Source organism: Phyllostomus discolor, chromosome 8, assembly GCF_004126475.2.
Source record: "Phyllostomus discolor isolate MPI-MPIP mPhyDis1 chromosome 8, mPhyDis1.pri.v3, whole genome shotgun sequence".
Taxonomy (NCBI): domain Eukaryota; kingdom Metazoa; phylum Chordata; class Mammalia; order Chiroptera; family Phyllostomidae; genus Phyllostomus; species Phyllostomus discolor.
In genome coordinates this window covers 58,670,394-58,692,164 of record NC_040910.2, presented here as the reverse complement: position 1 = coordinate 58,692,164, position 21,771 = coordinate 58,670,394, and the positions used below count along the sequence as shown (strand labels likewise).

The 21,771-nt window shown below is 47.2% G+C and overlaps 1 protein-coding gene across 1 annotated transcript; it reads right to left on the bottom strand.

Annotated features, from left to right (window-relative positions):
- Positions 1 to 2,986: 2,986 nt before the first annotated feature.
- On the bottom strand, positions 2,987 to 15,632 carry RNF187 (ring finger protein 187). Its single transcript, XM_036034502.1, has 5 exons — positions 15,486 to 15,632; positions 5,449 to 5,973; positions 4,267 to 4,359; positions 3,854 to 4,075; positions 2,987 to 3,286 (listed from the first exon to the last, which is right to left on the bottom strand). Exons 1-5 carry the CDS (start codon positions 15,630 to 15,632, stop codon positions 3,284 to 3,286), a joined length of 990 nt encoding a protein of 329 aa, XP_035890395.1. The 3' UTR covers positions 2,987 to 3,283.
- Between the last annotated feature and the right edge of the window lie 6,139 nt (positions 15,633 to 21,771).

Below are 21,771 nucleotides of genomic sequence, written 5' to 3'. Positions count from 1 at the left end.
CCCCTCCCTATTCCTGTAAGAACTGTGGGCTTGAGCAGGAAGATGACATGGCCTTCTAAAAGGGGATCCATCTTTCTCCCAGGTCACCACACCTGAATAAACCTTTCCCTTCACACCAGCACCTGAGTTTGGCTTTTGTGCAGCAGACGGCTAAACTTGTGTTTCAGTTACATCAATTTAAACCTTCTCCACTGCATAGGCAACTACCCTAATGGTTCCATTTGTCAGTTTTAAGTGTTCTTACAACAACAAACGGTCCTGTGTGTGTGCATTTTAAGTTCACATAGTGTTTTATGTTTCACTTTCTTGCTTTTATCTCAGCACGGTGCCCCCAGCCCCACCAAATGGCTGTGTTCTGTTTCCTGGGTTGGATGTTCTCCATGGCCTCCATCCCCCATCCGACCGACCACCTTCCCCAGGGAGAAACAGCTACACCACTCTGCCTGATTCCCCATCAACCACCTACACCATGTGAATTCCCTTGGGGCCTGGCGAGGGCTATGATCAGAAGAGTAGGACAGTAGGGTCCCTAGGTCCAGGATCATTATGACCTGAATCAGATGACATCTGGCAGCAGTACAAGTCCAGGGGCAGGCATGTGATTACCCTAGTTTAACATGTTTTGACCCTTTCTCCCTGGGCTCCTGGCTCCTCTTCTCACCTGCCTATCCTTTCTAGCCTGTGTTCTTTCACTGTAGCTGCTTTGGGCTCTTCTGCAAGAGTTCCCTGTATAGTCTCAGTGTAAAAGAAACCACTGCAAGTATCTTCTATTGCTCCATCCACCTGCTACTCTGGCCATGGGATCCTTGAAAAGGCATTTTCTGTAAGCCCAATCACCTCACCTGTGGAAACCATTCCACACACTAGCTTTTCCACTGGTGGCAATAAAGCAATGGCAGCATTTCCATAAAACCGCTGTGGGTATATCTCATATTCTGTGATCCAAGGGCATAGCAGAGCTGGGGGAGACACCCTAGCAATGACCAGAGAACGGTCATCTGTCCACAGGTTTGCACAGCAGCCTGCCCCACCTCCCCTGCAGGCGGCACCCCTGCCTCTAGGATCAGCTGGCAGCCCATTAGCCTATTTGTTCTCCCCACGACATACCATCACCATGAGCAGAGGCCTGGAAGTGTTTGTAGTTCATTCTCAAGCCCCAAGGGGGTTCTGGGGAACCCTGGAGCTTGCACATGGTGGGCAAAGCAAGGCCGGTCTTGAGCACTGCTTCCCCCTAACTCCCACTACATGTAAAATGACACTCAGCATTTGCCTCTGCTCCCCTTGGACTATGATCTGAAATGAAAATAGGCCCCAGTTCCTAACTATAGACAACTTTCCCATCATGCTCTTATAATGACAAGTGGAAGAGACTGTATGTCAGTACTGAATATATGAACCCCTAAATGAAAAGGCTGTCACAGAGCTCTCACTACCTACATACTCAGAGGAGCTATAAGGGACAGCCAGGCCTTGCTGGAGCCCAAGCCAGGGCTCTCTACTGGACACAAGCCAGGCAGCTCCCTCCTGGGTCCCCCAGAGTCTGGAAGAGGCCAGAGGGCACCCCTAGTATGGACCCCTGCTCTGAGGGGTCAGGATTATTTGTTAGGGTTATTTGGCCACAGTCATTTGGCTTGATGAGATGACGACCAAGTCTCTTTCTGATATACAGCCAGGCAGCTTTCCCCATCTCTGCCTACCATCCTTACATAGATAGCATGTGAGAACAGCAAAGGGGTCCACCACTGTCAGAAAGCAAGCAAGCCCTGGCAGGTGTGGCTCAGCTGATTGGAGCGTCATCCCATAGACCAAAAGGTTGCAGGTTCAATCCCTAGTTGGGGTGCATATGAGAAGGCAACAGATCCATGTTTCTCACATCAACATTTCTCTCTCCCTCCCTTCCTCTCTCTCTAAAATAAATTTTAAAAATACTCAGGAGAGTATTAGAAAAGTTTTTTTTTAAAAAAAGAGTTCATGCCAGTGGACCTCGTGTCTCTCCCCAGCCCTCCACACCACTGGACACCATACTTCTGGGCTACATCTGAGTCTCCAGAGGGGGGAAGAATGGGTAGGCCTCCAAGTGGGCATCTGGAGCTCAGTCTGCAGCAGCCTGGGCCAACTCCCTTAGCAGAGGTGGGAAGTGGGGGCCCATCAGAGAAAACCAGCTGTAGAAGCTCCTCCAGTCCCAATCATGGGGCACTGGGGCACTGGAAGAGACAAGGGGAGGAGGAATACGAGCAAACCCTGATCTGGGTTCCAGGCCACTAGCCCCCAAACTCACAAAAACTTGAGCTGATGGCATCCAACTTTGAGAAGCCTTGTCCAAAAATGACCCATTCAATCATAAAGCCGCTATTTCAGGAATCATAGTCCAAACCATCCTAAAGTCTGTCTGTGTCAATGTACTGGGATCCCTTATCCAGTCACTGTGTGGTATTTCTGTCCCTTGAACTCACTGATGCAATGACACTGCCACTAAGTCATGGATTTTGCTAAATTCATCTATAGGAGCAACTACTCAGCAGGGGAAGCCAGGAGCACAGCGAGACTGACAGCACATCCACCCTGCTCCTGAGGGACAATGACAGAGAAGTGAGCATGCCCAGCAGACACTCTGGAAGGCAAAGGGGACAGAGCTGCGAGGTGAGGTGCATAGGAGGCTGACCTCTCAGACCCATAAGAACCCGGCAGCCATTCCTACACACAGAAATCAAGCTATGGGTAGTTTATGGGGGAACTTAAAGAGGAGTGACAGGTTGACCTATCTGCCCACCCTCCCCATCTGCGCACCCTGAACCTCCCTTTCCTTGGATGATCACCCCAAATTTAATCTTAACTCCTGTGCCCAATGCTTGGGTGGGAGTCTTTGAGCCTAGTGGGAACAGGCTCATCATGGGCAGCATTTAAAAGCAGTGAGTTCCAGGTATGGACAACCCAGCCACCTGGTAGCCGTGATGACAACAGCAGCCACAGAGACCCCAGGAAGATCTGAAGAGACTCAGGAGCAGCAACAATAAGCTTTATGAAGAGAGAGAACAGGACACACTTGGGTTACGGATGCCCCCCACGACTTCAGGTCTCCACAGTGAAACTGGCTTTTATAGCCCAGAAACAAGAACATCCGAAGAAAAAAACATGGACACTGCTAAGGGGACAGCCCAAGATGGCACCTACGGTACAAAACCCAGTCTATACTCAGGTGAAGACCCTCCGGGGTCCTGAAGGAGGCGGATGGAGGAGCTGCTGGGGGCTGGGCCAGGGTTGAGCCAGCTTCCTCTGCCTGGCATCACTGCAGGGAGAAAGAGACAAGGAAAGAAAGAGAGGGAGGTAGAGGAGGGAACAGCCGTCCTGAAACCCAGACAACTACGCCCCAGTTCCACCAGCCACAGATACCTTCCCAAGGCTGAAGCCAACTCCCCCCCAATCATCACCCAAAACCACCACCCACCAGAGTTGATTAACCAGCATTCCAGGAGTGAAATCACACCTAGTCCAGAAAAGAGAAGGATGGAGGCTGCTGGCTAAGGATCAGAGGGAATGCAAAGAACCCGGAGCCTCAAGGGCTAGGCAAGGCCTCTGACATAGGGTGTGAGGACATGAAGAACGACGGTCAGATAGCCACTAGCCTCCTGGGTGGTCCCTGTGCTCCTGGACCCCTCAGCCAGCTCCTGCCTACAGAGCACTAGGGTAGCACAGGGGCCCAGTGCTTCAACATTGGGGTGCAACCCTGCCTTACAAAACATCACCAATGCCATAGAGGCTAGGGAGTCTCCTGGATCACTGATCCCTGAAATTCAACCCCAAATGGAAGCCTTCTCTTGGTTGCTCAGGGCCCTCAGGATGGGGCGGGGCCCACCTGAAGCAGCATGCTGAGGCCCAGGTTGCGGTGCCTCCGCTCGAGCTCTGACAGGGCCTGCAGGAGGGACCTGAACCTCTCTGCAGGGTCAGCATCCTCATCCTCAGGGGACCCCTCCTCTTTTTCTGCCTCCTGCAGGAAGCGCTCCTCCTCCTCCACAAAGAAAGCCCGGAGCTTCTTGTAGTCAGTCAGCGCCTTCTTTCTGCGGTCCATCACATGTCCCTGCAGAGAAAGCAGAAAAGGACACCTGTGTCCTCAGGCTTCACCCAGGACCCTAGCCCCATGCTGACCACTTCAAGGAGAAAAGGTCTGCTACACAGGGCTCAGCTGCATCCCAAGGCCCTGCCAGATAGGATCAGAGTACATACCCATGCTCCCTCATTCATGCGCACCCCAGGGCCACTCCCACTTGCCTTCCACACAGCAGCAGCAGACTCAGCCTGGCCATGCAGGTCCCGAGCATCATTCAGATCTTTTCTCATGACCTCCACAGACCCCTTGCTCTCCTGCGAAAAGATGCTGGTTACCAAGTGGGTGGCCACACCTGAAGGTCTAGGACACCCCTCCCTTAGCCCAGTCCAGGGTACACTGTAGCTCCCGAGTTCACTAAAGGTGTGACTGTCCAGAATGCCCCACTGCATGGTCAGTCCTATCCTGCCAGCCTCATGCAAACAGGCTGCAGATGCCAGAGGGTTCTTAGTGACCCCACTAAGCTTTCTCCCTGAAGAAGCCTCACAGAAAACCCCATGCCAAGAATCTAACTAGATAACTGGACATGAGTGTCCCCTCAGCTACCTGCTGTTACTGTCACAAACACAGGAATGGAGGGTGGTATCTGCCAATAGTCACCATATCCTTTTCAGGAGGAATGGCCCTGGCAGGGTCATTCTGGGAATCCCTGATGAACATGGTGGCCCCTTTAGGGTGGGCATGGCCACACCCAGTGTCTTCTTGCAAGACACTGGCACTGGCTGTGCACTGACCACGTAGGTGGAAGGACCCTCCTCCCCTCCCCACCAAGCAGGAAGAGTCCTCAGAAGGAGAGCCTAGCTAGTCTACTCTGATAAATGGTGCTGAGCGCCCACTACCCACAAAGGTGGGTTCCTAGGTCGCCAGTTAGCGGTTCCCACCCAAGGTCAGGTACCACATACAATGCAGATAAGGTACCAAAACAGAAGAATGGAAACCCAAAGAGGGCTGAAGGGATTGAGAAGGGGGGGGGGGGGGGGGGGGGGGACTGGAATACAGAGGAGCCTTAACCGCTAGACAACCTCAGAGGTGGGTTCACCCCTGGGAGGAGGCTGCCACAAGGTGACGTCATGCCCGAAGGAGGAGCGGTAGGGCCCCGGGAACTAGGCACAGGAGCGGAACTTGCAGCAGGACGCCGTTGGCAGCTGGCTAAAAGAGAAGGGCAGTCCAAAGGGGAAAGGATGGGCCTGAGGGGATGGGGGTCGGGGTATTTGGGAAGAGGGCATCAGCTGGAGGAGGGGAAGGGTTGACAGGGAGTCGTCCCCAGGAGGATGGTGAGACTCAATGCACCGTCTGGCGCGGGTCGGGAAGGGGATGGCGGCGCACAGGGCACCGCCCGCGCGCACCTTGCCGCGCAGTGCTTTCCTCCAGCGGGGCTCCCACTCGGGCGGCTCGGGCCCTGCTGCCATCCGGCAGGCGGCGCACAGCGGACCCCCATCAGCGCGACACAGCAGCTGCAGCGCAGCCTCCGAGGCCGGGCCATCGCGCGCAGGTGCTGCGGCCGCCTCCTCGAGCGCCAGCAGGCGGCGGCTGAGCGGCGGGCGGCCGGGCTCCACAGCGCGCTGCCAGCAGTCATCAGCACACTCAGGGCAGGGGAAGGGCCCATCCTCCTCCGCCCAGAAGCGCACCACGCACGCCCGGCAGAAGCGGTGGCCGCAGTCGGCGCGCACCGGCTCACGGGGCACCCGCTGGCACAGGGCGCAGGCGGCCTCGGCGGGGCCTGCAAGAAGCGCCAGGGCGGCGGCGGGGCCCTGGAGGAGGGCGCGGGCGAAGAGGCCGGCAAGTGCAGACCAGTACACGGTCGAGGATGGAAAGCCAAGACGCTGCGCTAGATGGGCCAAGGATGGCGACCAAGACGCGCGGGGCGGAGACTACGGGCGCTGCACGTACGGTCCTGGCAGCGGCGTATATCACCCGTGGGTCTTGTCAACGGGGCGCTTCATTCTCTGGCCGGTGGGCCCTCCACGTCATCGCACCAGGAAATCTTACAGCAGTTGTCACTTCCCTCGTAAATTACGTGTGGGAGAGAGAGAAAGCAACTTTTATTATTTGGAGTGCATTTAAAAGTCTTGTAAGCTGATAGGACCTGGGTGGCAAAGACCCAGCCAGGTGGGGAGAGGCGGAGAGACTGCCTTCGAGTTCCCCCAGTAGGAGACAGTTTTGCACGCCCCGCCCCGCGGGGCCTCCTCGAGGACTGTTCCCGCAGCCCCCTGCGAAGAGAAATCTATTGATTTCTTTAGGAAAAACAAAAAAGTTTTGGGGACAAGCAATCTTTTTACCCTGAACACAATCAAGCACGCAGTTAAAAAAATTACTATTACGTTATTTTAATTTTAAAAACATGAATTTACTATCCCATACAAGTGCAAAATCTCCGAGGTGTTGCTTTTCAGCTTTGTAGGTTTTGAAAAATCTGTTACAGACTTAAAAATGCACCAAGTTATAGTTGGAAATGCGACTGGTAAACCGAGGTTGTGTGGAGGAACTGTTAGAAGGAGGAAAGTCCTTCAAGGCCAGCTACCCGATTTGTAGGGCAAAATAGGAACGTAATGAAGAGAAAAGTTTTCTTTTTTTTTTTTTAAAGAAAAAAGCAATTGAACAAAGTCCATGATATCCCTGTGAGTGGGAAAAAAGTCAAGCACAATAATTAAAGACAAATAGACAAAACTAGGGAGTATCAGCCACAAATATACAAAGAGTACATCAGTTTGATACAAAATAGTACAGTAGAAAATGACCCCTGTGAGATTTATTAATTCACAAAAAAAATTATAAATACACATAAAACACACACACTCTCTGACCAGTTATTTTTATTAAGAAATAGGAACATATACTGAGGTTCTTTTTTTTTTCACTATTAAATTACCAAGATTCCCCTCCCAATTGCCAAAAAAATAAAATAAAACCTGACTTTATAGATAATGATGCTGCAGAAGCCAATCCCTAGTGGGCACTAAGCCCAGAGCCAACAGGGTCCTTGGCTTCTCACATGAACCAATCCAAAAACAAACCAAATTAGAGTTAAATTGGAAGTAAGTTTATTGGGTAGAGAGGGTAAGCAAGAAAAGCCACTCCACAGAGTAAGACTCTCTTCACAAGAGTAGGAAGAAAGACCCCAACCATCTCTAGAGGTTGAGCTTATATCTGTTTGTAATTTGTATGGAAAATTGCTGGTATAGAAAAATAGAGAGTGGAACATTTGTTGGCATTAACTTTAACCTTCACAAGGTATATTTTGTGACATTGTGTTTTCCTTTTATAATATAGGTGAACAATAAAGTATGGATGAGTAGCTATTAATCAATCTTTGCAGGAATTTCTTTTGTTCTAGAGGCTCCTCATGGTCTGCTTGCATCTCCAGTCAACTGCGCTCCATTTCAGGAAGCAGGTAGCAATCTCCTGACTTAACTTTGTTTGACTTCAATTAATTTATATAGTGCTCATGCCCCTCTCCTGTATTAATATTGCTTCTGGGAGGCAATGTAGCAATTTTGTATTAAGAACCTTCAGATTTTCATAATCTTTGAAACTGCTTTTCTCAAAATGCACTATAAAAATAACCCAAAATGGAAATAAAGACTTTCATGGTTTGCTTTGGGAAAATGCTTGTTATATCAGTATGTAAAAACCAAAAATGTTAAAGTTCCAATAATAGGGGAGTGGTTCAGTCATCACAATCACCATCAATTTGAAAACATGCACAGGAGAGCTGGGAAATGAAAAACAGTAGGCATTGTTACATAGCTGTCCCTGATTCTGCTCCTGATTCCAGTGTGTGGGTTTTCTGCACACCAAGCAACTTTCCAACACCAGCTGGGTGACTTACAATTTAACTCAGTTTTGACATTACCTACCCAGAGATGGCATCAGGCCCCACAGTCCTATAAGACTGCCCCACCCCTTCACATGTCACCTGTTCTTTTGACCATCCAGCTATAGAGTGGGGTTTTCTATGAATCTCCCCTTGGGTTCAATTAAGTCTCCAAAGCAGCTGGTAAAACTCAATAAATCAATTTACTTACCAGAACACCAGCTTAATATAAAGGATATGACTCAGGAAGAGCTGAGTGAAAGAGATGCACAGGGCCAACTATGTTTGAAGGTGTGGGAAGTTTCCATGCCCTCTCCCTGTGGGTATACTACTCTCCCAGAACCTCCATGCTTTCACCATCCAGAAGCTCTCCAAACCCTGTCTTTTGGGGATTTTATGGAAGCATCATTACATAGCCATGATTGATTAAATCATTGACCATTGGTGATTGATTCAATCTCTAGCTCCCCACCTCAAACTGGCCTCACCCAGTACCCTGAATCACCAACCTCCTTCTCCCTTGTCCTCAGTACACTGAGATGCTGGTCAGCATCCAGTACTCTTAGGAGCAAGGTCCTGAGTCCATTGATTACAGAGAAAAAGTTTTCAATCAAGGTAAAGATAATGTTTTGGCCTCAGTTGTGTTTTTGCTCCAGACCCAAAAAAGCAGAATGATCCCACGAAACAAATCCTTGCAAACTCAGAACAACTCCATGGCTGACATCAGGACCAGATGCAATGATCAATTATAAACCAATTACTCTAGCACCAACCAATTAGTGTAGATCGTAACCCTGACTCCTTTAGTCATCATGATGAATACTTTTTTCCCTATATAATCCATCCCCTGGAAACCATCAAGAGCCAGGTCTTTGAACATTAATTAGCTCACCTGTGACTCTGAGCATGGCACCATCTCCTTATAATAAATCCTTCCTTTCTTGGCTGCAAACTCCTGTTCACGTCTTATTGGCCTTTGATGCATGCAGGAAAATGGACCCCTTTAATCTGGTAATGCTAGCTTTCTTTGAAATACTGTACAGAGACGTCAGAGCTGACTTTAGAGCTGTCCTTAAGACCTGAAGAAATGATTTATTATCCTTACTTTACCTCCAACCAATCAGCTCCCAACATGACCTAAACTAGTGGTGTCTTGTGATTTTGCCCTATATAATCTGTAACCCACACACAATCATGGAGTCAGGTCTTTTAGAGCACTAGCTCCCTGTCTCTGGATTGGCCAATTTAATGTTAAACTTTTTCCTTTATACACTGCAAACCCTTGCTCATGCATTTCTTTTGGCCTGTGTGCACAGATAGATAGACTCATACTGAAATTTGGTATCACTACTAAGAGGTCAACTTGAAATCATTGTGGTTGTGATATTGTGATGATATTGTGATTTATAATATAAAAATATATTTGGTCTTTGTTTCAAATATAGCTCTTAAAACCCTTGGAATTTTCTGTGATAAGAGCCATAAACGTATCTTTTGTTATGTGAATGAGGTAACTCTGTAAATCCCCTAAGGATGGGGCTGGTCATCAGGGGAACCAACCAGTGATTAGAGGGTTGGAAATTTCAATCCCATCCACTTTCCTAAAAGGAGGGGAGAAGGGCTGGAGGTTAAATCTATCACCAATGGCAGGTGATTTAATCAATCATGCCTGTATAATGAAACATCTGTGAAAACCCAAAAGGCCACAGTTTGGAGAGCTTCTGGGTCAGTGCACACGTGGAGGTGCCAGAAGAGTGGTGGGCTCAGAGAGCAGGGAAGCCCCTTGTTCTTTTCCCATGCCTGGCCTTGTGAATCTCTTCCATCTGGCTGTTCCTGAGTTATGTTCTTATAATAAATTGGAAATCTAGTGATATCTTTTATGAGTTCTGTGAGCCACTCTGGCTAATTAGTTAAACCTGTAGAGGTGGTCGTGGGAACCTCTGGTTTACAGCTAGTTGGACAGAAACATCGGGAGGACAAACTCGATTTGCCATTGGTGTCTGAAGTAGGAACAGTCGTGTGTGCCTGAGCCCTTTACTACTGAAACGGGGTGCAGGGCAAGAGGTCCCCAAGACCCCCATAGCCCTTTGCTGGGGTATGGGGGGGAAAGGCAATACAGCTTAAAATACTTTTCATAACAAAGGCAAGATAACAGCTGTGCTACCACATAGGAGCAAAAGGTGTGTGTGTGTGTGACCTTAATGGCATAACCTGACTCATGATGTAGCCAAGGGAGTTGAAAGCCCCTGGATCACTGAGTCACCCTTGCCCTGACTAAAGGTGGCGGCCAAGGGAAGGTAGAACAATACAGGGAAGCTGGCAAAAGCATCTCATTGTGGGAGAAGTCAGAGGTGAGGTCACAGAGATGAAGTCAGGATTTAAACTAAGGGTGGCTAAGGGCAGGCAGCCATGAGAAGAGCTATGTTGACAGTAGTGAGATAGGAGATGGTATGAGGTTTGGGAAGGGCATAGTGAGTGGGGAGCCATGAGGAAGGAGAGCGATGATGTAGCACCCATGTGAAGGGAGAAGTAAGCAAGTAGCTATGTAGTTTGTAGTCAGGTTCCTACCATGCAGCCTGGTGTAGTGAGGAAGGAGACATGAGGCTGCTCTGATCATTCCTGCTCTGACTCCAAAGCCAGTAAGAGTTTTGCCTTGCAAGACACTGACTCTGGGGACTCAGGACCTATGGAAAGGCCCTTCTCTCAGGAATTGTGCCTTTCCTGGGCTTCACCATGATGCAGTAATGCAGCACATGTATTCTTGAACTAGTACATGGAGGCTGAGGACGACATATCACAGATCCTGAAGGAGAGAGTTGCTCTGTGAGGATGGCAAATTTGATACCTTTGCAAAGGGAATGAGAACTATTCACACAGCCAGCTTAAATTCAGACAAGGAAATGGGGAACTTCTGGTTTGGGGGCTTTTGGCTTATAGCCTTTTGGGGAGCAAGGGAAGTACTAGGTCTCAGGGAAGAAGAGGGCTCCAAGCATCAGTGCTTTCAGCACCCCCAAGGTTGGGATATTGTAAATAAAAGCCTGTTCCTTCCACCATTAATTGTTGGGTTGTTCACCAAAGTGCCACATGAATGGGCCCCCGTCTACTTGGTTACACTATCTCCAGGTGGTATCTCCAGATCAGAATTGAGTTAATTGCTTGGTGTTGAGGGGAAAAAAAACAGACACTTCAGAATTGGTGTCAGAATCAAATTAGCATTCCTGCAAATTTCCCATGTGCAAACAAAGATAAAAATGGGGTCACAGAGTATTAAAGCTGAGATGTGTTTCAGGATGGTTCAGTTCAGCCTGTGTCTTACCCAAAAGAAATCTGAAAGACACACTCTCAGCATGATACCCCCACAAACTGCAAGCCTGCCTTAAATAAAAGCTCTTTATTTTCATACACATTTTTCTGCTTCATGAAAAATTGTTGTCTCACTATGGGGCTGAAAAGGGAAAAAATCAGGATAGGAATATTGGTGACTATACCAACAAATTGAAAGTATTAAAAGAAAAAGTTGGGTAGAAAATAAAAATTGCAATTATATTATTAGTGGTGGAAATAATTTTCCAGAATTTTCTATGTTTTCAGAATAATACACTTGAAAATTTGTTTTTAAACCTGTATTCATTCCTAATACATGTATTTAAAGCTACATGAACTTTTAAGTACAGATAAGCTCAATCACATATATTTTGTAGGTTGTATACTTTTAATTACATTCTCAATATTTTTAATTCCTCATACGATTTATTTTAACCCAAATATTATACTATTTTGTTGTATGTTGGGAACCACCCTGCCTGGTTTCAGAAGCTGTAACCCCCCATGGCTAAGGCTGAGTAAGAGACCTTGGGACCATAAGCCACTAAGGAGACAAAGCTTATCTTCCTGGTAGGGGCACTGCCTGTGTCCTCTTTTACTTCACCCAGTTTGGCCCTGGGTGGATGACTGGTTAGCCAATGACTAGTAAGAGTCCTCAAGGGAGGGACGACCTAAGACAGGCATGGTCACAAAGGAGCCTTCAGGGAAGGACTTGGGGGGCTATAGAAAAAGGAAGTGATGGACCCTCACCCCTCTGCTTTGACATAGCTTGAGTCCTCATTCTGACTGTGAAAAGTCTCCGAATCTCTTGGCTGCCTTACCTCCCCTGCCTGACTTAAGCCTGAAACAAGCCAGAGGGTGGTGCCACCCTGGGCAGGAAGAGGCAGTTCCCCAGGGCAATCAGGTCTAAGAAAGAATGCATAAAATCCTCTGAAAACTGTTTTGTTAAGAATGCCCTCAGTTTTCTGATAAGGGTCTAAGCATGAAATGAGTTTGTTTCCCAAAGTTTTATAGCCCTTTAGCTAACTGACCCTGACTAAGAATAAGCTCTCATAGTTCTTTGTATGTTATCCATTGTTTGATCCTTACTGCCTGACAATGACTGATGAGCTTTAACTGTATTCCTGTGCAAACTGAGTGCAATAAAAGCCCATTAAGGAAAAGGCCCCTGGCCCTTCTCCTTTGAGAGATCAACCTCCTTTCCTCCCCAGGCAGATCATGTCTTGGTAGACTTATTCATCCATGGCTGATGGGGCGCACTCTACAAGTGGAGCACCCCCACCACAGTTGTGTATCATTTTCTTTTAAAATACATAGAATCTATAGCTAAATTTAGTAAGTAATTTGTAACTTTACTACTACCTATGAAGAATGTAATGGTTATATTGACTAATTCAACAAGTCCTGCTCTAGGACTGAATGCATGGACTGAATGGATTCTTGTAAATGTTTTCCATGTGTTCTCTGTTTGCTGGTTGTAGTTCCAAAGTCTTGAGATTATTCATTGTGTTACTCAGTTCTTCAATGTCTGCTTATTTGTCCTTGATTCCTCAATATTTGTGCGACAGGTGTTGAAATCTGCAACAATGCTGATCTACCTGTTTCCACGTGTGCTGCAATCAGCTGGTTTATTTTAAGGTGCTATAAAGTGCATGTATGCCAAAGATGTTCATGTTGACTCAACCTAGTGTTCATTCTACCAGGATATAATATCCTCCTCTTTCTTATGACCATTCCTACCCTAAATTCTACTTTGTTTGATGTTAAGATATAAATATGATAGAAAATAAAAAAATACCAGAAATACATAGAAGTGAGTTATATTGAAATTAGTACCTGTTGAACATGTGTGGAACCCAAATAAATCATACTTAAAAGAAAATGTTTCTTTCAATTCACATGTTGGGATTAAAAAAGGGAGGCAGTAACCATTTCCTATGGGTTGAATTGCATTCAGAACAAAGATAAATTTAAGCTTTGAAGTCCCGCTCCCAGGAATATGTCGATATGACATTATTTGGAAGAGCGTTTTTGAAGACGTAATAAAGACAAGGGTGGTCCCTAATCCAATAACTGGTGTCCTTATAAAAAGAGGGAATTTTGGATGCAAACACAGGGAGAGGCCACATGGAGATGGAGGCATAGGCAAGGCATGTGTCCACAAGGTGAGGACCACCAGGGACCACTGTCAAAATCCCACAGCTGAAGAAGGCAAGAAGGACCCTCCTCTGGTGACTTGAGAGGGACCAGAGCCCTGCAGACACCTTGATTTCAGACTTCACATCTCCAGAGCCAAAAGGGAATAAATGTCTGTTATTTTAAGGCACCCAATTGGTGATTTTTTACACACCATTCAACTCAATACATTAATGAACTAACAGAGTAAACCTAGGTAAACATGAAGAAAAATAAATATAAGAGCAGGAATCGATTAAGTAAAGAAAAAAGAAGGCAAACAAAATGGAAACCTGGATCTTTGAAAAAATTGCTAAGGTACCTAGACCTCTCTGGCCAACCTATTTAAAAGTTTCTTTTAAATAGAGTAAGAGAAATACATTATAGATCAAACTTTTGATGCGGACCCCGGCTTGTGGGGTCCACGTCATTATGGATGAAAATGAGATATTCACATGGATTACCAAATCTGGTGGAGGAAAAGGAACTGCATGACTTTTCTCCCAAGGGCAGCAGAAGCCTTGGCCCTTGCTCCAATGAGCTTTTATTGTCTTACTGGGCACATTACAAGAAGGTCCTCATTAACTATGGACAGGCTTACTTTAGGTGGTTACCTTTATAGAAAACAAAGGAGAGGATGCTGGTAATCACATCACAGAAGAGGGATATTTGCAAATGAAAAGGCAAAAGTAGTTCAACCAGTTACACTCATCCTTGGAAGGTTTAGCATGGTTTTTAGGAAGTTGCTTTGCAGTAAATGCCCTCAATTCAGGGTGAGGGAGTTTTACCAAAAAACAAGACTCATAACGGCCTAAATACATTGCAGGCCTGATTCCCCAAAGGAAAATCTATCCTTGGGCATGGGTCCTGTACATCTCCCCGTGGGAGCTGGGCCCCTGCCATGCAGAGTGGCCTCCCACAACTTTCATGACCTATGACCATATTCATTCAGAAAAAAAGTCTTTTATAAGTTGCAGCATTCACTGTGATTATTAACAAACAAGAAAATGTCAGCAACTGAGCTATAGAATGAAACTTTCTTAAATTGTAAAGATTACATACTAAAGGAGAAATAACTGTGGATATAACAAAAAATTAAGTAAGAGATTTATGAACTACATGGTATTTAAAAGCCAATATGAAGCAAGTAAACTTCTAGATCATATAAGAGCCCAAAATTTGTGTAAGGAAATGGAGAGGTCAAACCAATGAATACATATCAAGTCCATTGATGTGGAAGTTTAAAAGACTTTCCACCTCCAAAAGTATGGGATTAAACACCATGAAGGTAACAGATAAAAATGTAAGAGAACTTGTTACCTAGAGATGAAGAACAACTTCTTAAACAAAACTAGAAAGCACTAAATGTAAGTCAAAATGTTGAATGGAGATTACAGCAGAATTAAGAATGTCCATTTGTAGGAGGGTGCAGCCAGAGGGTCCCCAAAAGAAGCATTTGTAATTTAGTTCAGAACTCAAGGTGTCCAGGAAATATTAGAAAAATATATAGAATGTCCTCACCCTCCACCCCAGGGGAAGGGACAAATGGAGCAGGGCCATTGAGAGCTGTTTTGCATAGCAACAGCCTTGCAGCTACCCTCTGGTGTGGTCATTTAGCATACCTATAACCTTTAACTGGTTGCATAGATATGTTAAATAGCTGTGACCAGCTCTGAGCCAGGGTAATGGAAGTAACTTCCCCACCAAGATGTAACTGGGGGGCAGGGCCCCCAAGTTACAGCGCCTTCGTGGGAGCTCAGAGAAGACTGGTTCCAGGACATGGGGCCACGCCTGCCCAGACTCATGATGGCAGCCCAGTGAAGCTGGAAGGATATGAGTTCTGGAACGTGAGGCCGAGTGTGGGAGGAGTCGGAAATGGGGCTGTAGGGGAAGATTGGCACAGGGATTTAAAACCCAGACTTGGCGGCCACTGAAGGGAGAACCATGCAGCTGTGGCAATGCAGGGAGGATCACAGCCACTGAGGAGAGAACCATGCAGCTTTAGCAGAGTGGGGACTCCCGCAGCCGTGCAGACACTGTCCGCGATGCAGCCGCCTGCGGCTCCTCTACCGCCTGACTCCGAGCCCGGCCAGCTCTGCAGCCTCGGCCACGAGAAGGGGCCACCAGTAAGTGACTCCAGAGCACCAGGTCACTGCTCTGGCCAGGACACGATGAGCTCCACGCTAGCCCTCTCGGTGGTGCTGCTGCTGCCGCCATCACTCTCCCAGAAAGGGGGATCACTGCCCCCCCGCACCCTGCAGCCATGGGAAGAATCACCACGTGGCTTTAGCTGGAGATCTGGCAACACAACCAATGGTGCTGGGAACTAAGGAAGGCCTGCCAGCTGAGCACAAATTACTAGGGAAAACCGAGAGCTGCCTAAGCCATGGACTTCTATTTCTTTTCCTGAGATATGATACCCCAGACTGGGCAAAGGGGGGAAGGAAGGACTGTGTGTTTGTAGGTGTTTCAAGGGACTTTGGGATTTTAACAAAGACATTAAGTCATTACTTTTAGCCTGTATAACTTGAATAAATAACTCTTCTTTTTCACCAATCTCTAGCATGGAGAGCTCTAATTCTCTGGCTTAGGGAAAGGTGAACATGGTACAGGGGGATCCCAGGAGAAATGAGGATCAATTCGGTAGCATTGTGGGACCCTCTTCCCTGGTGGCCAATCGGGGAGGATCATGGGAAACCACATGCTCAGTAGCTTTAAAGTAATGCAATTACTTGTATATACTCAGTAAAAGCTCACCAAAACTAGCCAGGAAGGATCCACCCTGTAAGAATAAAGTCCCGCCCTGGCTGGCGTAGCTCAGTGGATTGAGCGCGGGCTGGGAACCAAAGTGTCCCGGGTTCGATTCCCAGCCAGGGCACATTCCTGGGTTGCAGGCCAGAACCCCCAGCAACCGCACATTGATGTTTCTCTCTCTCTCTCTCTCTATCTCCTTCCATTCCCTCTCTAAAAATAAATAAATAAAAATCTTAAAAAAAAAAAAAAAAGAATAAAGTCCCTCCAGCCCATGAGGTCAATCTCTGCTTGGAGTTGGCCTGCTCCCATGTTCTCTTCTGTGAACTCTGGGTGTTCGGTTCAATTCTTTGTCCCGATCACTAAGAACCTGGTTACCTGTGCCCACCTGTGACAATGGGGTCCAGAACTCAAGGTGTCCAGGAAATATTAGAAAGATATATAGGATGTCCTTACCCTCCACCACAGGTGTGAGTTGGGGGAAGGGGCACAAGGAGCAGGACCATTGAGAGCTGTTTTGCATAGCAACAGCTTTGCAGCTAACCTCTGGCCTGGTCGTTTAGCATATCTATAACCTTTAACTGGTTGCATAGATATGTTAAATAGCTGTGGCCATGCTCTGAGACAGGGGGATAGAAGGAACTTCCCCCCAAGATGTGACTGGGAGGCAACTCCCCGTAGTTACAGCACCTGCGTGAGAGCTTGGAGATGATTGGCTCCACGACATGGGGCCACCCCTGCACAGACTCATGGATGGCAGCCCAGTAAAGCTGGAAGGATATTTAACCCAGACTTGGCAGCCACTGGAGAGAGAACCATGCGGTTTTGGCTGAGTGAAGACTCCTGCAGCCATTGAAGAGAGGGAGCCACATGGCTGCAGCCATGTAAGGAGAGGACCATGCAGCTGTGGCAGTGAGGAAGAACCACGTGGCTTTGGCCAGAGTGAGGAGGACCCCCCCCCCCAGCCATGAAAAGAATCACCACTTGGCTTTAGCAGAGAACCACCACGAGGCTTTAGCTGGAGATCCCAGCAACACAGCTGATGACGCTGGGAACCGAGGAAGGCCTACCAGCCGAGCATGGATTACTGGGAAAAATTGGGAGCTGCCTGAGCCACGGACTTCTATTTCTTTTCCTGAGATACAGTACCCCAGACTGGGTAAAGGAGGGGAAGGAAGGACTGTGTGTGCTTGTGGGTGTTTTAAGGGACTTTGGGATTTTGATGAAGACATTAAGTTATTACTTTTATGACATTAAGTCATTACTGTATAACTTGAATAAATAACTCCTTTCTTTTTCACCAATCTCTAACATGGAGAGCTATAATTCTCTGGTGAAGGGAAAGGTGAACCTAGTACAGGGAGACCCCAGGAGAAGGGGTGGTAGCTTTAAAGTAATACTCAGGAAGTATTACTTTACATACTTGTACATACTCAGTAAAATCCCACCAAAACTAACCAGGAAGGATCTGCCCTATAAGAGTAGAGTCCCTCCAGCCCATGAGGTCAATCTCTGCTTGGAGTTGGCCTGCTCCCATGTTCTCTGCTATAAACTTTGGGTGTTCGGTTCAATTCTTTGTCCCAATCATTAAGAACCTGGTTACCTGTGCCCACCTGTGACACATTCACTAAAAGATAAAGTTGACAAACTTAACACAGATTGGAGGCAGTATATGAATTATCTAGAACCAAGAAGAGATTAACATCGAAAAAATACCAGAAACTTTGGCAAATCAAGGCAGTAACAACAATGGAAAAATAGACAAAGGCTATGACTTTAATTGTAGACTTGGGGATCCAAAATGTAATGGACCTATGTGACTATGTCACAGGTGTGAGCAGGTAACCAGGTTCTTAGTGATCAAGGACAAAGAATTGAACCGAACACACAAAGTTTATAGCATAAAGAAAGAGGGAAGATTTATTAAGTGATAGTACACTCCATAGGACATGGGAGTGGGCCAACTCTGAGCAGAGAAGGGCCCCGTGGGCTGGGGGGATTCTATTCTTATAGGGCAGAAGCTCCCTGGTGGGCTTTTCCTGCACTGGTACAAGGAATTGGATTCCAAAGCTACTGCGCATGTGTGGTTTCGCATGATTTTCTTGATTGGCTATTGGAGAAGGGAGTCCCACAATGTTATTTCATTATAATGAATCAGGGGTAGCGCGCAGGCACATTCCATGATTCAGAGTTATCCCAGAAAAGAGGAACAACCCATCTTAGGGGGTCTTTGTCATGTATAGATATTTTCTACCTCAGCCCTGCGGGGCCTCTGGAGCTTCCTGACTATCTCCTGCCTCAACTATGCATGCTTAAGGTCGCAGGTCATCAGAGAAATGCAGATTTAAACAGCAGTATGATACCATTTTGTACCTTAATTAGACCAACAGATAAACAGAAGCTGACTAGTGCTGGCACTATCAAGGCTGTGTGGATGAAGAAGGGCCCAACCCATGGCAGAGGGAGGGTGGACTGAGATGATGTTTAGAAAAACTCACTCTTCTGTGGGTCTCCTTTATGCTCACACATGTAAATATAAAAATATATAAATAAAATGTAGAAAAATTATTGTAATAAAATCTCCTTAGTCTTGTTTTCAGATCTATGTTTTCTGAACCTCCTCCAATATTGCTGGAAGCTACTACATTCATCTTCAGCATTCCCTAAGATACTTACAGTCCTGTGCTTAGTGTTGTTACCAAGAAGACCCAAGTTAGGGGACTCCCCCTCCCCTCCTTGGCTCTTGTCTCGATCACAAGAGACAAATTCAGTTAAGAGACAAAAAACGTATAGTGGAAATGAGGTGGCAAATTTATTAAACACACATGTGCATGAAGCTGCAAGTGGGCACCCAGCTAGTCTGAGTGCCCTGCCTATTGGGGCTTTGGGGTTTTCTGCTTGCAGCCAGCCTCAGCTCCCCTCCTCCTCCCTCCTCTGGACCTGGGGTTGGGATTAACATACAGTTTAAAAGACTTCCTTTTCCCAGATAGTGGAACCAATACACACAGAATTTCAAGGGCTCCCCTCTTCCTGCACTGTCATGGTCTCTCTTGTGATCTTCAGAACACTTGGCAAACTTATCTGACTGGGCTCAGGAAAGCTGAATTAATGGGTAACATGTCTCCCCACCCCCACCCCCATCTTGATTTGCTATCTATACTACCTAATAGATAGGAAATAAAAGGAATGTAGGGTGTGCATGTGGGGAAGGAAAGTCGAACTCACTGGTGTTGCCTTTGAGGGGCAGGCTGTCCTCTTCAGTGCATCTGCACATCTGAGGCTGGGACATGTGTTAACATGGTCTACAAGCTGTGCATCCCTCACCATGCACGCTGCTGCTTCTCAGACCTGGTTTCTGGGCCCTGTCCCACCTCTGAAGCCGTGGTTGCCTGTCCTTCATTCACACTTGTCCCTGGGATTTGATTGCACACCACCTTGTCTTTTCTATTTGCTGATATAAAATGAAAATGGGCACTGCAGCTTTGGCCTTCTGGCATTTGGGAGGGACCACCAGGCGAAGCCACCTGGCCACCTGGTGGGGGGGGGGGTGCAGGGACAAGGCCTTGAAGCGTAGAATCCCCTGCCCCTGCCAGGGGATTCCCTGTGTGACAGGAAGACAGCTTTTGGAGTGCTGGAACCCATCTGGAAGACAAAGACTGCCTCGCCACCTTCTTTCTTTGCAATCTTGTAGACCTTAGGTAATGCTCATCTCCTTTGCAGAGCTGCCCAGTATACCTTGGGACTTCACTCTCACCTTCTGACAGCTCTCAACCCCAATGATTAAAATGCATCTGCAGTAGCCCTGACGGTGTCCAGTCTGCATCTGCGAAGGGTAGCCTCCAGGCGGACTCTCCCTTTGTTCCTCCCAGAAGGTTCTGTGCGCAGCAAGCATTACTTTAGCTATTTCATGAGGTGAGAATCATCATGTTACAGAACAGAGGGGCCAAGGGGGGTGAGGACAATATATTATTACCAAAAGGACCACACCCAGGTTCGTTATGTCTGCTGCCTTAAGGAAAGATGTCCCTCAATGCCAGAGATTTGTGAAAAGGAAAGGAAATGTTTATTTACTGCTATACAAACTTAAAGTAGTGACCTAATGTCTTCATTAAAATATCAAAGTCCTTTAGGATACCCATAGATACCCACAGTGCCTCCTTCTCCCCCTGCCCTAATTCAGGGTACCATAACTTCGGAAAAGAAACAAACGTCCGTGATTCAGGCTGCCGGCACCATCAACTGTCACTGTCCAGGCAGGATCTCTAATTAATCCAAAGCCATGTGGCACCTTCTCACGGCCTACTGGCAACAGTTCTTTCACCCTTCTTCTAGGCAAAGTCTCTCATGCATCCCAGGCCACATGGCCTAAGGGAGCACCCCAAAGCCATGTGGTCCTCTTCTACCAAAGCTGCGGGGGTCCCCACTCTGTTCAAAACCGCATGGATCTCTCCTCAATGGCTGCCGTGTCTCGGTGTAAATCCCCACACCAATCTTCCTCTGTACCCCCGTTTCCAACTCTTCCTACAATCAGTTACACCTGCCAGCATTCCTGTATTATTCCAAGTTCACTGGGCTGCCATCATGAGTCTGGGCAGGGGTGGCCCCATGTCATGGAGCCAATCTTCTCCAAGCTCCCATGTAGGCACTGTAACTCAGGGGACCTGCCCCCCAGTTACATCTCAGGGAGAAGTTCCTTCCATCCCCCTGTCTCAGAGCACGGCCACAGCTATTTAACATATCTATGCAACCACTTACAGGTTATAGATACGGTTAAGTGACCATCCATGGATTAGCTGCAAAGCTGTGGCTACACAAAACAGCTCTGCATGTTCCTGCTCCATGTGCCCCTTCCCCCAACTCACACCTGAGAGGGAAGGGGTGAGGACATCCTATATATCTTTCTAATATTTCCTAGACACCTTGAGTTCTGGACCCCATTCCAAATCCCTTTTTGGGGTCCCCCTCTTGGCTGCACCCTGTATCAATCACTCTTGTGGGAGGGGGAGGTAGAACCTATATGCCATTTGTTTGCCATTGCAGCGATTCATTTATAGGAATTGCTTGTTTGTGAGAATTTACAGGGACCCAGCCGAGGAGAGAGCTAACCACACATGCCCCTAACCTAATAGAAAGGCATGGCATCCGGCTCTGCCAACAAATCCACTCTGGCAGAATGTATTTTGCCCAATTGTCCTTGACTGTTGAATTGCTGCCTATAACAGGCTCTCTCTCTCTCTCTCTCTCTCTCTCTCTCTCTCTCTCTCTCTCTCTCAAACCTCAAGCTTGCCCTATACTGTTCCACTTGTCAAAATATCACATTGCTCTTGACCCCAAAGACATCTTAGTCCACTTGGGCTGCTATAACAAAATACCACATACTGGGCATCTTAACTCTTTCCTGCCTCATTTAAAAGACAGCAACCCTAACATGCAGGCTCCACCCTCAGTATCTAAAAACCTCCCAAAGCCTTTACCTCCAATACCATCAGCTTGGTAGTTAGGGTTTCAGCATGTGAGTTGGTCGAAGCTGGGGGGACTGTTTATACAAACATTCAGCCCATGAGATTCTAGTCCTGGTTTCCTGGCACTAAACAGCCTTCATGTG